Source organism: Electrophorus electricus, chromosome 13 (assembly GCF_041902795.1).
Source record: "Electrophorus electricus isolate QZ-2024a chromosome 13, ASM4190279v1, whole genome shotgun sequence".
Taxonomy (NCBI): Eukaryota; Metazoa; Chordata; class Actinopteri; order Gymnotiformes; family Gymnotidae; genus Electrophorus; species Electrophorus electricus.
In genome coordinates, this window is record NC_137509.1 from 1,420,949 (window position 1) to 1,433,385 (window position 12,437).

Here is a 12,437-nt window from a genome sequence, read left to right on the forward strand (position 1 = left end):
TTAAAGTTTCTTATGGCCATGCTCACCAAACCACCTCCAAAAGCTGCACGACGCAGAGATGGTCAGACACTGCAGTACCGCTAAACCTGTCCCGTCTCAGCTGTCAGGACTCTGAGTTTATGGAAAAAAAAAGCACTCCGACACGTAAGTAAGTAAAGGGTGGCTTGTTCTGAACGTTTTAATACAAAATAGGATGGAAGTTAGAAGAGAAGAAGCCAACGCACCTTTGAACAAATGCAACATTGAACACCAGGACAAGTGTGAATGTGTCAAACAGCACACAGGACAACTCAACTATGACATGCCATATCCAGACCGGGGGGGAGAGGGGTCGGTCCTCATTTAAGTGTCTTTTTTTAATTTTTATTTTTTTACAAAATTATAAAAATGCTTTGACAAGATACATCACAGATCTTTCTTGTTGCAGTCTCCCCAGCCTCTTTTTCACACATTTTAAATTATCTTGCGATATAATATTTACACATTCTAAAATAGCACAATTCCTGTGACCGTTAAAATACAAGTATTCAACCCAACCAGTCGTCTCTGACAAAAGTAACTGCCTTAAGCGCTGGAAAACAAAAGACCTCGGCACAGTTTGTCCCAGTGGAATATTTGGGTCACCCCCCTTTCTTTATTTTTGTTTTTTACAAAATAATTAGTCTGAATAAGAAGGCTATGGAAACAGCTGACCTGAAGACCCCAGACCAGGTGAGTGGGAGCTTAATGCTGACGTTGGTTACACTAAAGTCATCAGTAAGACATTGCCCGGTGAGGGACACTCCATGTCAGCGTGGTAAGTTTGGGAAGACTGCTTCGACAAACGCCCCGCCCAGCGCAGACGGCTATCCTATAGCAGGAACGCTCAAAGTGTCAGAGTGACAGTCCCATATCACCAGGGCAGCTCACTGGCCCAGTCACCCAAAAAGCCTTTCAACAGCATTCAAGATGAACTCGAGCCTCTGTGCCCACCAAGAGCATGACCTCTGACCCATAGCCAGCCACCACCTTTAAGAATTTGGCATAATGTATTTAGGGCAAAAGGAGGAAAAGAACAGATAAGCTCAGCGAAGAGAGAGAGAGAGGCACTCCCTGGTTTGTATTCCAGGGTGCAGTCCCACAGTTTGCCAGCACATGGCACCATTTGCATTTCAATGAGTGAGACTTGATCTGCGCTTCATTAAAACTCCTGACAGGGCACAAAAACAAAAACTATAATGATTAATTAATGAAATAATTCAAACGTGACAAAAACAGCAGTTGTTTGGCTCCCCTACTGGACTTAGTAAGAATCTTCCATGTTTGTCTCAGCATGTTAAAGGAGGAGCGCTGAATGAGACACTGAGCTGATGTTTAGAGCAAGGAAAGCCTGTGAAGTACAAGGCCTCAGAAATCCCCTGCAGAGCTCAGATCCCACGCACACCTGCCTGTTTCTGATGGGACGGTATGTGGGTAACAGTGCAGGTGTACAGCAGGACAGGTAACGACTGTTCTTGACACGAGAGCTGATCTACACTTTAAATACGCTTCACTTTTCTACACTTTACCGCTCATCAATATTTTCCCCTCCAAGACTTTCCAGTTTTTTGACCATAGTTGTAAGTGTCAGTGGTCTGTCATGTAAGTTTCCTAGGACTAAAGAAAAAACACGTGGAAAAATGTTACAGCCAGCATGGTCCACACACACTCAGAACTGTGCTAACAACTGTACTGGACACCTCATCAAGCTATTACAGAAATCTGTGGGGAAAACTCCCAAGCAGCCCACGCTCTGCTCAGAACCAGTCACAACCGTGTCCTCACTTGGCACAGACCACGGAAACAGAGACAACTGACAAAGATGAAGACATCACCAAGGATACACTTCTAAGACAGGAGAATGTGTAGTGAAGGCATCAATTGAACAACACAAATCAACACAGCATGTCAAAAACTCCACAACGCAGCCCAGAAAGCCTCCCACAGGCAAGCTACACTAACTAATCAACCAAACAGGAGCCCCCCCCAAAATAAAAGTCCCCCACAAAGCGACAGCCAACACAGGCAGCCAACATCCACCAGGGGGCACCAACATACTTCAGGCACATCACCAGCACAAAACCATCTCAACATCAAAAAGCCCTTGCACCCAAGAAAATGGATGAGGCATAACTGAAGACAGAAAACAGAAAGATGTACTTCTTGGCAAGCAGAACATGTTTCTTTTTTGATCTGTGGCTCTTTGCTTTCTTCTAGCTTAGTTTTTCTGTTTTTCCATGAAAGGTTTTTAATGCCAATGCCACACAATGTTCTGGAAGCTTCCAAATGCAAGGCTGCCTTTTATAGATTTCCAGTAGAAACAGAAGCTTATGATAAGGTTTTAAACCTAATTAAGTTGTGATTTTCCTTAAAAAAACCCCAAAATAAACAAAAACAAGTCAAACGGCGTTCTCGCTGAGAACGTACAACAGCCTCATTGCTGCACTTTGTGGGGAGAATGGTTCCACTCATGCTTGTGAGGAAGAGAACAGCACAGTTAGGGTGGCAATGATAACGAGGGCTTCCTCCAATACTGAGACCCACCAAGTCTGTACAACAAACACTCTCTTTCCAAGAAAGCCTTTGTTAGTATAAATATATAGATATAGCACTCCTCAGAAACACGATATGCCTATCAAAATACCACTCTTCTCTTCCACAGCATTCATGTTCCTATGACTAGACTCAGGATGGAGGTAAAACACACCAGGTTCCAAATGAGCTTTCAAATGTTCGTGAGATACCCCACACACACACACACAGTCAGTGTTATGAAGCATCGCGGGAGATCCAGCCGCTCTCTGTCAGGAAGCTGAGAATACGCCTCTTCAGCACCTTGTCCAGGTAGGTGGGGAGGCGGCTCTTAGCTGGCACGCCCTGCCTCTTCTGCAGGTGATCTTTAATGATGATGGTCTTCACAGTCAGGTATCGGGAGGGACTCAGGTTCAGCGAGTTACACAGCACCTTCTCACGGTCAGACAGTAGCTCGAAGCCCGCCAAATGTTCGATGGCTGAGAACTCACCATCTTTGCCTTCCTCTTTGACGGTACTGGCTCCACCTCCTCCGGCCCCGCCCCCTCCTCCGGCCCCGCCCCCTCCTCCCGTGCCGCCGCCCCCTCCACCACCTCTCTTGGAGCTCTTGTTCTCTTTGCGCTTCTCTCGCTTGTGCCTGGCGGCCTCGTACTCAGCCGACTCGTCCAGGCGCGTGATGCCATTGCGGCGGTAACGCTGCAGCTCGCGCACTTTCGCGCGCAGAGCCCGCTCCTTCTGCATGTTGTCAAAGAACTCCTCGAGCTCACGGCGAGCCATGAACTGGCACAGTGGCCGCAGCTTTGCCCGCTGCTCGCGCTCTTCCTTCGTCACCTTCCTCTTCGATGCCACCACCGGCGCCCCGGAGCCTGCCGTCACTGATGCTGACGGAGCCGTAGTCCCGCCCCCGCCCAGACCGCCACCTCCTCCCGCTCCGCCCAGGACGCCGCCGCTGCCTCCCCCCGACACCCCTCCTGGCCGCTCGCGGTCTTTGTCCTTCTTGTCGCGGCCAAGGAAGGCGGGCACCAGGTTGTAGTCACGCGCAATATTCTTGCGGCGCTGGCGCTCGCGCAGCTTGCGCACGTACATGTCCACGTGAGCGCGCTTCATCTCGATCTCCACGTCCTCGTCGTCGTAGTTCACCGACAGGCCGCTGATCAGCTTCTCTGCTTCCTGGTCGTACTCGATCTCGTAGTCGTCGCGTAGTGGCATATAGCCTAGCTGTTGCTGCTCCGTGGTGGAGATGACCAGCGGGGGCAGCGGCGTGGTGAGGCTGGGCGACAGAGGCCCCCCGCTGGGGCAGGTGTGGTCCGTCACGCGGTTAGGAATGTTGTCAGGGATGCAGGCCTTGCCCAGGTTGCCGTGGATGTACATGGTGACATAGTGGTCCATGACTTCCTGAGGGGTTCGAGAGGCTCCCACATGGGTGGCCATGTCCTCCTGGAACACACAGTGGGTAAATGAGGAAAGCAATTGGACACAGACACACACACAGATATGCATATGATCCATGAAACTGTCATTAAGTAACCATTAGTACCAAATGAAGACCTTCCTCAGTTGCCAAAACTTATGTAATCACACAAACTGTAATACACATTGCACCTGCACAAATATTAATTACTACTGTCATTTAAATCTCCTATTCAACTTGCAAAGTTATGCATGAGGCGGTAGAGAAGTGTTCGACGGGAAATATAATTAACGTCATTGGCTACTAACGGAAAATAAATATCAGCAAATCAGTAAGGCTCGAAAATGAACTTTCCTGCAAGGGGGATATTCGAGGAAAATGAAAACGACCAGCAGAAGTTTGGCAGCCAAGCTTCGCTGTCTCTCCCAGCAAGGCGAGCTGGATAAATCGTTCAGCGCTACAGTCGGACTAGTGTCGGCATACCTGCGACCGAGCAGCGCAGCGCAGCAACACGAAACGACCTACAATAACCGGCCCATATTAGGTTTGAAGCTCCCAGCCCAGTAACTGCGGAGGCTTCGCCGCAGGCTCCTACCCAGTTCCCGAAGCCGTACTGCTCGATGGCGTCGAGCAGCGACTGCTCTTCCCTGCTCGTCCACTCTCCCTCCGCCTCGGGACCCCACAGCGTGAAGCGGCCGCCGTCGACCTGCTGGTACCCGTGCCAGCGCCGGTGCGCGCCGATCTCTGCGCCCGCCGAGAAGCACTCGGGGCAGAGCTCGATGTCTTGGCAGTCGGTGCAGCGGAGACGCAGATTCGTGACGTCTGCCAGGCAGTTGACGCAGTACTTCTTCCCCAGGTCGGCCATGTCGCGCTGGCTTGTTGTTGGACGCCGCCGAGCCTCGCGGGGCGGGCATGCGCACTGGCGTGTCTCCGGAGTGTCTCATTAATATTAAGCGGGACGGCGCCGGAGCCTCTGATTGGTGTTTGAGGTCCGTATCCAGGGCAACTGGAGGAAAAAAAAAACACACACACACAAAAACGAACGAGAACTCGAGACTTCTGTGTACTTCAGCGCGCATGACGTTCGTGCAAAATTCGAACGAATTTAAGTTTAGGTGAGCACGAGAGTATTGCCTGCATCATAGTCTGCTCAGTGTATTTGTGTGTGTGTATATATTTATGTATGTGTATGAATGTTATGACTGTATAAAGGAATACACCTACTGTATATGTATATATAAATCTACCTGTGTTAGACTAAAACTATACTAACAATAATTTAGCAATATATTTTTAACAGTAATTCTATTTCTTAACAGAAATATTCACTTGCAAATTAATTTCTCCGGTGAAGCTCTGAGGTGGAAGTTCATTCCCTTCCTGAACAGTGTGAGTCTGCACATGTGACAGGCAGCAGAAGACCTCAGCGCCCAGGAGAGAGCAGCACCTGAAACTCAAAACCCCACACACCCGAGGGGGAGAACATGAGACATTCCACAGCAGAGGACAAAGTAGATGTTACCGTGGAGACTCCAGTAGAGACCACGGACCGACAGGCTGCTGGGGAGGGGCTGGTGGTTGCTACGGGAGACGATGGAATGGCTAGAACAGAAATGCCCACCTCCACCATCACCACCACCCTGCTAGAGGACGAAGGAAAGAGTGGAGTCAATGTTGAGGAAGAGGAGGTAGAGGAAGGGCCTCTGCAACCCACGGCAGACCAGCTGGAGGTGGAGCAAACCACAGCAGACCAGCTGGAGGTGGAGCAAACCACAGCAGACCAGCTGGAGGTGGAGCAAACCACAGCAGACCAGCTGGAGGCGGAGCAAACCACAGCAGACCAGCTGGAGGCGGAGCAAACCACAGCAGACCAGCTGGAGGCGGAGCAAACCATGGCAGACCAGCTGGATGTGGAGCAAACCACGGCAGACCAGCTGGAGGTGGAGCAAACCATGGCAGACCAGCTGGAGGTGGAGCAAACCACAGCAGTGCAGCTGGAGGCGGAGCAGATGAAACCTCTACATGACCTGCAGGCAGAAAGGGACAAACTCAGCCAGCGGAACAGCCAGCTACAGCTCCAACTGCTCCACCACATCTGCAGAAAGGCACCAAACGAGCCTCATGCACTACATGGGACCACTGACATCTCCGAGCTGGAGCAGCGCTACCTGAAGCTCTTGGACACTGTCGAGGACCTGACAAGGCAGCATCGCAGCGACTCAGAGCTGCACCTGCAGCAGGCCATGGATCTGCACCAGCAGAGCCAAGAAAAGGTGGAGCAGGTGGAGCGGGAGTGGAAGGCCTGGGCGGAGGCCAGGTGTGAGGCGACCGTCGCAGCCCTCAGCCGCACGCTGGGCAGGCGGACAGCCCTGGCCCAGGCCGAGAGGCTCGGAGAGGCCATGCAGAAAGGCGAGGATGACCTCACCGCTGTCAGGCTAAAGAACCTCAAGCTCAAGATGAAGGTACAGAAGATGGAGGCCATGCTGAAGGAGAAGGAGGTGCTGGATGAGGGGATGAACCTGATTGACTTCGAGCAGCTGAAGATCGAGAATCACACCTACAGCGAGAAGATTGAGGAACGCAACGAGGAACTCATCAAACTGAGGAAGAAGATCTCCAGCACCCTGCAGGTGTGGCATTCCCAGCAGCTCTTATTTCAGAACAGAATGAAACTTATTCTAAACAGGAAGTACTTATTTGAAGTAGTACATCACTAGTCTGGACCTATAAGATCATTGTAGGGTCTGATTATGGCAAGTTTTCAATCAGCAGTGAAGCTGTGTACTATGAGGAAACTCCCTCCATCTCTGGAGAGGCCTGAAAAAAACACATCTGATAGGGTCTGATATGATTAGCCTTCAGTCATTAAACATGCGTCTGATAGGGTTACCCTTCAGTCATTAAACATACATCTGATAGGGTCTGATAGGATTACCCTTCAGTCATAAACTCTAGTCTAGGGGGTAGGGGGTAGAGAGTAGGGAGTATGGAGTGGGGAGTAGGAGTAGGAGTAGGGGTAGGGAGTGGGGAGTAGGGAATGGGGAGTAGGAGTAGGAGTAGGGAGTATGGAGTGGGGAGTAGGGAATGGGGAGTAGGAGTAGGGGTGGGGAGTAGGGAATGGGGAGTAGGGGTAGGGGTAGGGAGTGGGGAGTAGGGAATGGGGAGTAGGAGTAGGAGTAGGGGTAGGGAGTGGGGAGTAGGGAATGGGGAGTAGGGGTAGGGGTAGGGAGTGGGGAGTAGGGAATGGGGAGTAGGAGTAGGAGTAGGGAGTAGGGAGTAGGAGTAGGAGTAGGGGTAGGGAGTGGGGAGTAGGGAATGGGGAGTAGGAGTAGGGGTAGGGAGTGGGGAGTAGGGAATGGGGAGTAGGAGTAGGAGTAGGGAGTGGTTTGGGGTTCAGCTACAGTGTTGTGTGCCTCCACTCTCAGGTGCTGAGCCACGTGAAGGAGAAGCTTCAGTTTGTGCAGGTGGAGAATCAGGCCAAGCGGGACCGGCTGGTGCAGGCGCAGGTGGTGGTGGATCAGGGGAGGGACATTCTCACACGGACCAAGCAGGCAAGAGACGCGCTGCGTGCAGACAACCTGCGGTTGCGCCGGCGCTGCAGCCTGCTGGGAAATGCCACGCTGCTCCGAGACTTTGAGGAGAAGGTGGACGCATACAAAGTCCTGGAGGAGCAACTGGAGATGTTGAAGAGACGACATGCAGAGCTCAGTGTCAGAGGGGCAGGGGTGCGGAGAAAGGTGGAGAAGGGCAGAGCACTGACACACACACACTGACACACATACATACTTATCCAAACACAGACACAGACACACAAATACTCACACACACTCTCATTCACACACACTCACCTACTGACAAACACATACACACACATTTGCATTTTACATTTATGGCATTTGGGCAGACGAGCGATTTACAAAAGTGCTTTGTCATTTACTCATAGAATACATTCTAGCCAGTACAGTAGGTTAGAGTTCAAGATACCATTGAAACACACACGCACACACTCTCTCTCTCACACCTTACACACACAGGTATTAAGCCACTACGAGCTGTCAACACAGCTACAGTGGATCTATTCAGCATCACAGATTCTCCGAGTCTCTGGTACTGATAAGGCACAGAACTTCTTCCAGCACATGTTCCCGTTCATCATCAGACTGCATCCTGTGTGCACAGGGACATCTACCTGCTGGCACAGTGATTCCCTGAGATGTCACATTGAGTCAAGCATGAATTTTAAGTAAAAGAATCAGGCAGATGCGCTAATCAGATTAATCAAACCTCCAAGATGGTGTGATTAATCAGACATCCACCTAAAGCTGATGTGATTGATTAATATCATCTAAATCTGGTGTGATTCATCAGACCTCTACCTAAATCAGATCTTCACCCAAAATAGTTTGATTAATCACACCTCCACGTAAATCTGATGTGATTCATCAGACCTCTACCTAAAACCAGTGTGATTAACCAGATCTCCATATCAGGTTATTGTGTTTAATCTGATCTCCACCTAAAGCAGTTGTGTTTATACAGACCTTCACCTAAAGTTCTAATACCTGTTTCTAGGTATACAAAAATGCAAACCTCAATAAATCCTGTGCAGAGGGTTTGGTACATACAGCAAAATGTCCTTGTAAAAGGTTTCTCTGGTTGGCCTAGCAGACTAAATCCATGCTCAAGCAAAGTGTTGCTACCCCTGTAAAATAATGGCTCCAGTAAAAATAAAAGTATCTTTCCAGAAGAGAACCAGTCAAGAGCTGTGGAACGGAAGTGTCCCCAATACAAACTGAATAGTCCTCTGGTCCCGTAATTCCAACAGAACTGTCCTCTGTGATACCGTAGTCTGAAATTTACTGATGACCAACAGCAAAGCAGTTCAGGCACTGTTCAAATCAACATTATAAGAGTATAAATATAAATGTAAATATAACAAAAAATGCTTAGAAAAATATTAGTCCATCAAAATGTGACAGCAATACATAATATGTAACATATTACAGACGTGCATGACAAGGTTACAGAAGTACATGACTACATAAGTAAATATAAGCAACTTCTACAGGAAATACTAGTCATTGACGTGACTGCAGTTTATCTGTATTTCAAAATGTGTGCAACAGATGGCGCTATTTACACAGAACTCATTTTTTAAAAAGCTCTCTCTCTCTCTCTCTCTCTCTCTCTCTCTCTCTCTCTCTCTCTGCTTCATAAAGTTCTCCAAAGCAGGCAAGACCGTAATTAGACACCTCATCATTTTGGGCTTACACTCTTTCAACTGATTTTCTTTCTGTTGTGTCACTCAATGGTGTCTAACCTCAGTTCTGGACACCTGGTGTGGTTGTTCACTCCTCTATGAGCCGATAGCCTTCATTCTGTCTATATATCGATTATAGGATTGATGTGGTTGGTTGCTACTCTTGTAGCTCATCTGTTCAGTCTGTTCAGTCACCATTTATTGTCTAGAGCTTCATTAAAAATAACTTGGTTTCACTAAATAAAGAGAAAATATAGCCTACTGCCTTTACAAACATTTGGGAGAGGACAGGTTGTTCTAAAGAGCTCGCTGGATTCCAGTATGGTTCTGTAATGAAGTGACAGACCACATAAAGTTACCAAGTACATTAATGACATCACCCAAATGTACATACATTAATGACATCACCCAAGTGTACGTATGTTAATGACAACAGCCATTTTTAGGGAATAATTTTTAGAGGATGAGGTGAGTGGTGAGATGACATCAGTTTGACTTTTATTTTAGAATTTAACTTTCACTTGTGTAACAGAGAAAACAGTAAATTGCAGGATTATTATAAATGAAATAATAACGCCAGCCTCATCTGAGCTAAAGCTTCATGTTTACAAAATGATTCATCTCCTTGCCCAAGGGAACAATTGCTCTAATAGGTAGGTACAAGTGAAATTGCAATTTGTAAGGAAAACATAATGGAGAGAAGATACAATACACAATCATCCAGTTGAGTTTGGGCTGAACTCTGCTCATGTCGTTCTGCACCCACTTTAGGACCGCGGTCAAGATATCTGCGCTTTAGCGATTCACGGTCAAGTCATCCGAATGCGCCTACATGCGCATTTTGCACAGTGCTTATTAAACTGTTAAAATACATTACTAAATGTGTTTAATTTAATGATGCAATTAAACTAGTTCAATAAAGTAAACTCTATTTTGTAATTATAACTGTAGTGAAAGTGCATGTGAGCGTTAGTTTGCGGTGAGCAGCGAAATACCGTAAAAGTGCGGATATCGGCGCATTCAGATTTAACGCGAAGATGACTTGACTGAGAATCGCTAAAGCGCGGAAAGCCTGCCCGCGCCCGTCAGTCTAGCTAGCTATTCTTATGATTAACTTGTAACACTGGTTATACCCTTATAGATGAGAGAAAATCTGGCTGGATTTTTTAAAAATAATATTTTTCGGTCCTGTTCAATCTTGTTGGTATATACAGTGACAAATAGCTTTAACAAGCTAACTAGCGTTAACTCACTGCTACCAAAACCAAGTCCAGGTGACTAGCGAGCGGTGTTGGATCGCCACAGGAAATTCTAGTCAGAGCGATTCATCTGACACTGTCCATCTAAACATGTTTCTGTTCATAACTTTATAGCTAGATTCAGATTTTGCGAATATGACTTGAAAGTCTCTTGGTAATCAGCTCGTTAGCTCTAGCGTTGTCTCGCTAGCTACGTATGAACATTATAATGAAGTAACAGCTCGCTAGCTGCGCTATCACAAGAAACCAGTAACAAAGGTTGTTTTTGTACAAAGTCTGTCTAATTTAGCTGGCTCTGTATATATAGTTTCTGCAAAATTTTATGTCAGTTAATTGCACTCTTGGTTTATTCAGTGTTCTTATGCCTCTGCAAAATGATTAACCTTCCACATTAGTCTGAAAGTATTCGTCCCTCGGTGGCTGTTTACAAAATATTGTAGTTATTCAAAATGATTTTATTTTTGTATATAACTTTTTTTTTTTTGCTTCACTGTGCGTGCAGATGCACTCACACCTGCCTTCTGCCATTCCTGAGCAACCTCTGCACTAGGTGTGACAATCCCATAACTGCATCTTCTTTAGGAGACAGTCCTGGTGCTTGCTTGACTTTCTTGAGCACACTGAAGCCTTCTTCACTGCAATTGAACCTCTTTCCTTGAAGTTCTTGATGATTCAATAAGTGGTTGATTTAGGTGCATCTTACAAGCAGCAATGTCCTTGCCTGTGAAGCCCTTTTGATGCGATGCCGTCATGACATCACGTGTTTCGTTGGAGGTAATCATGGTTAATAGAAGAAAACTTCAAGCAACACCACATTTTTAAAGCAACAGGTCTACTCTTCTAATCAGCATGGCAGAGTGATATCAGCTGCCTTGTCCTCATTAACACTTTCTCCTGAGCTAACGAGAAGATCATGATGTTAGCATTCCTTGCCATTTGTGGCAGAGCTGAAATGCAGTGGCTGGAAAGCAGTAATTTTTGTGATTAATTAATTTGACTTTGCAATTAATTGCAATTCATCCGATCACTCTGTGAAACCCAAAATTTGTGCTTGTCTCAAAACTTTTGGCCACAGCTGTACTATATATACACAACAAAATTAACCTGCACTACTTGGCAGATCTCTTATGATAAAACACTATAGAATAAAAATATAGAACTAAATAATTTTTATGATAAATATTGCACATTATTTCACAGGATAGAAGGATAACTAATATAGAATAAATACTGCACAATATCTGTGGCTTAGTACAGTGTGTAGAGTTCAGGGTATAGCGTGTGTAGTGTTCAGTGTATAACATGTATAGAGTTCACACTATATAGTTCAGTGTATAGAGTTCAGTCTGTAGAGGTCAGTGTATAATGTGAATAGAGTTCAGTGTATAAAATTCAGTATATATAGCTCAATGTGTAGAGTTCAGTGTATATTGTGTATACAGTTCAATGTACAGAGTTTATTGTGTAGAGTATAGAGTTCAATATATAGAGTTCAGTGCACAATTCAGTAGTGTATAGAGTTCAGTGAGTAGAGTAAAGAGATCAATATATAGAGTTCACTGTAGCGATCAGTGTCTAGAGTTTAGAGTTCAGTTTACAGAGTTCAGTATGTAGAGTTCAGTGTACAGAGGTCAGTATATAGAATTCAGTATATAGGGATCAATGTGTAGAGTTCAGTGTATTGAAATCAGTATATATTGTGTGTACAGTTCAGTTTACAGAGTTCAGTGTGTAGAGTATAAAGTTCAGTGTATATTGTGTATAGAGTTCAGTGTATAGAGTTCATTGTTCAGAGTATAAAGTGTATAGAGTTCAGGTTACAGGGTTCAGTGTATAGTGTCCAGTGTACAGAGTTTATAGAGTTCAGTGTGTAGTCATTCAATACTGCAGCATTGCTGCCATGTTCCCCCTCTCAAAGCCTTATAGACTTGTATATACATACATAATCTAATATATA

General features: G+C 46.3%; 2 protein-coding genes across 5 annotated transcripts; one reads left to right on the plus strand and one right to left on the minus strand.

Moving 5' to 3' along the window:
* Positions 1-149: 149 nt before the first annotated feature.
* tada2b (transcriptional adaptor 2B) lies at positions 150-4,826 on the minus strand. The gene is made up of 2 exons (XM_081725386.1): positions 4,557-4,826; positions 150-3,987 (listed from the first exon to the last, which is right to left on the minus strand). The coding sequence occupies exons 1-2, from the start codon at positions 4,824-4,826 to the stop codon at positions 2,788-2,790; spliced, it is 1,470 nt and encodes a 489-aa protein (XP_081581512.1). The 3' UTR covers positions 150-2,787.
* Positions 4,814-8,716, plus strand: cfap184 (cilia and flagella associated protein 184). Of its 4 annotated transcripts, none has more exons than XM_081725383.1 (3): positions 4,814-4,950; positions 5,281-6,591; positions 7,387-8,716. In XM_081725383.1, the coding sequence occupies exons 2-3, from the start codon at positions 5,446-5,448 to the stop codon at positions 7,732-7,734; spliced, it is 1,494 nt and encodes a 497-aa protein (XP_081581509.1). In that variant the 5' UTR covers positions 4,814-4,950; positions 5,281-5,445; the 3' UTR covers positions 7,735-8,716. The 4 variants fall into 4 exon arrangements, with proteins under 4 accessions (XP_081581509.1, XP_081581511.1, XP_081581508.1 ...); XM_081725385.1 differs by having other exon boundaries at positions 4,819-4,950; positions 5,316-6,591; XM_081725382.1 differs by having other exon boundaries at positions 4,857-5,076.
* The last annotated feature ends 3,721 nt before the right edge of the window (positions 8,717-12,437 follow it).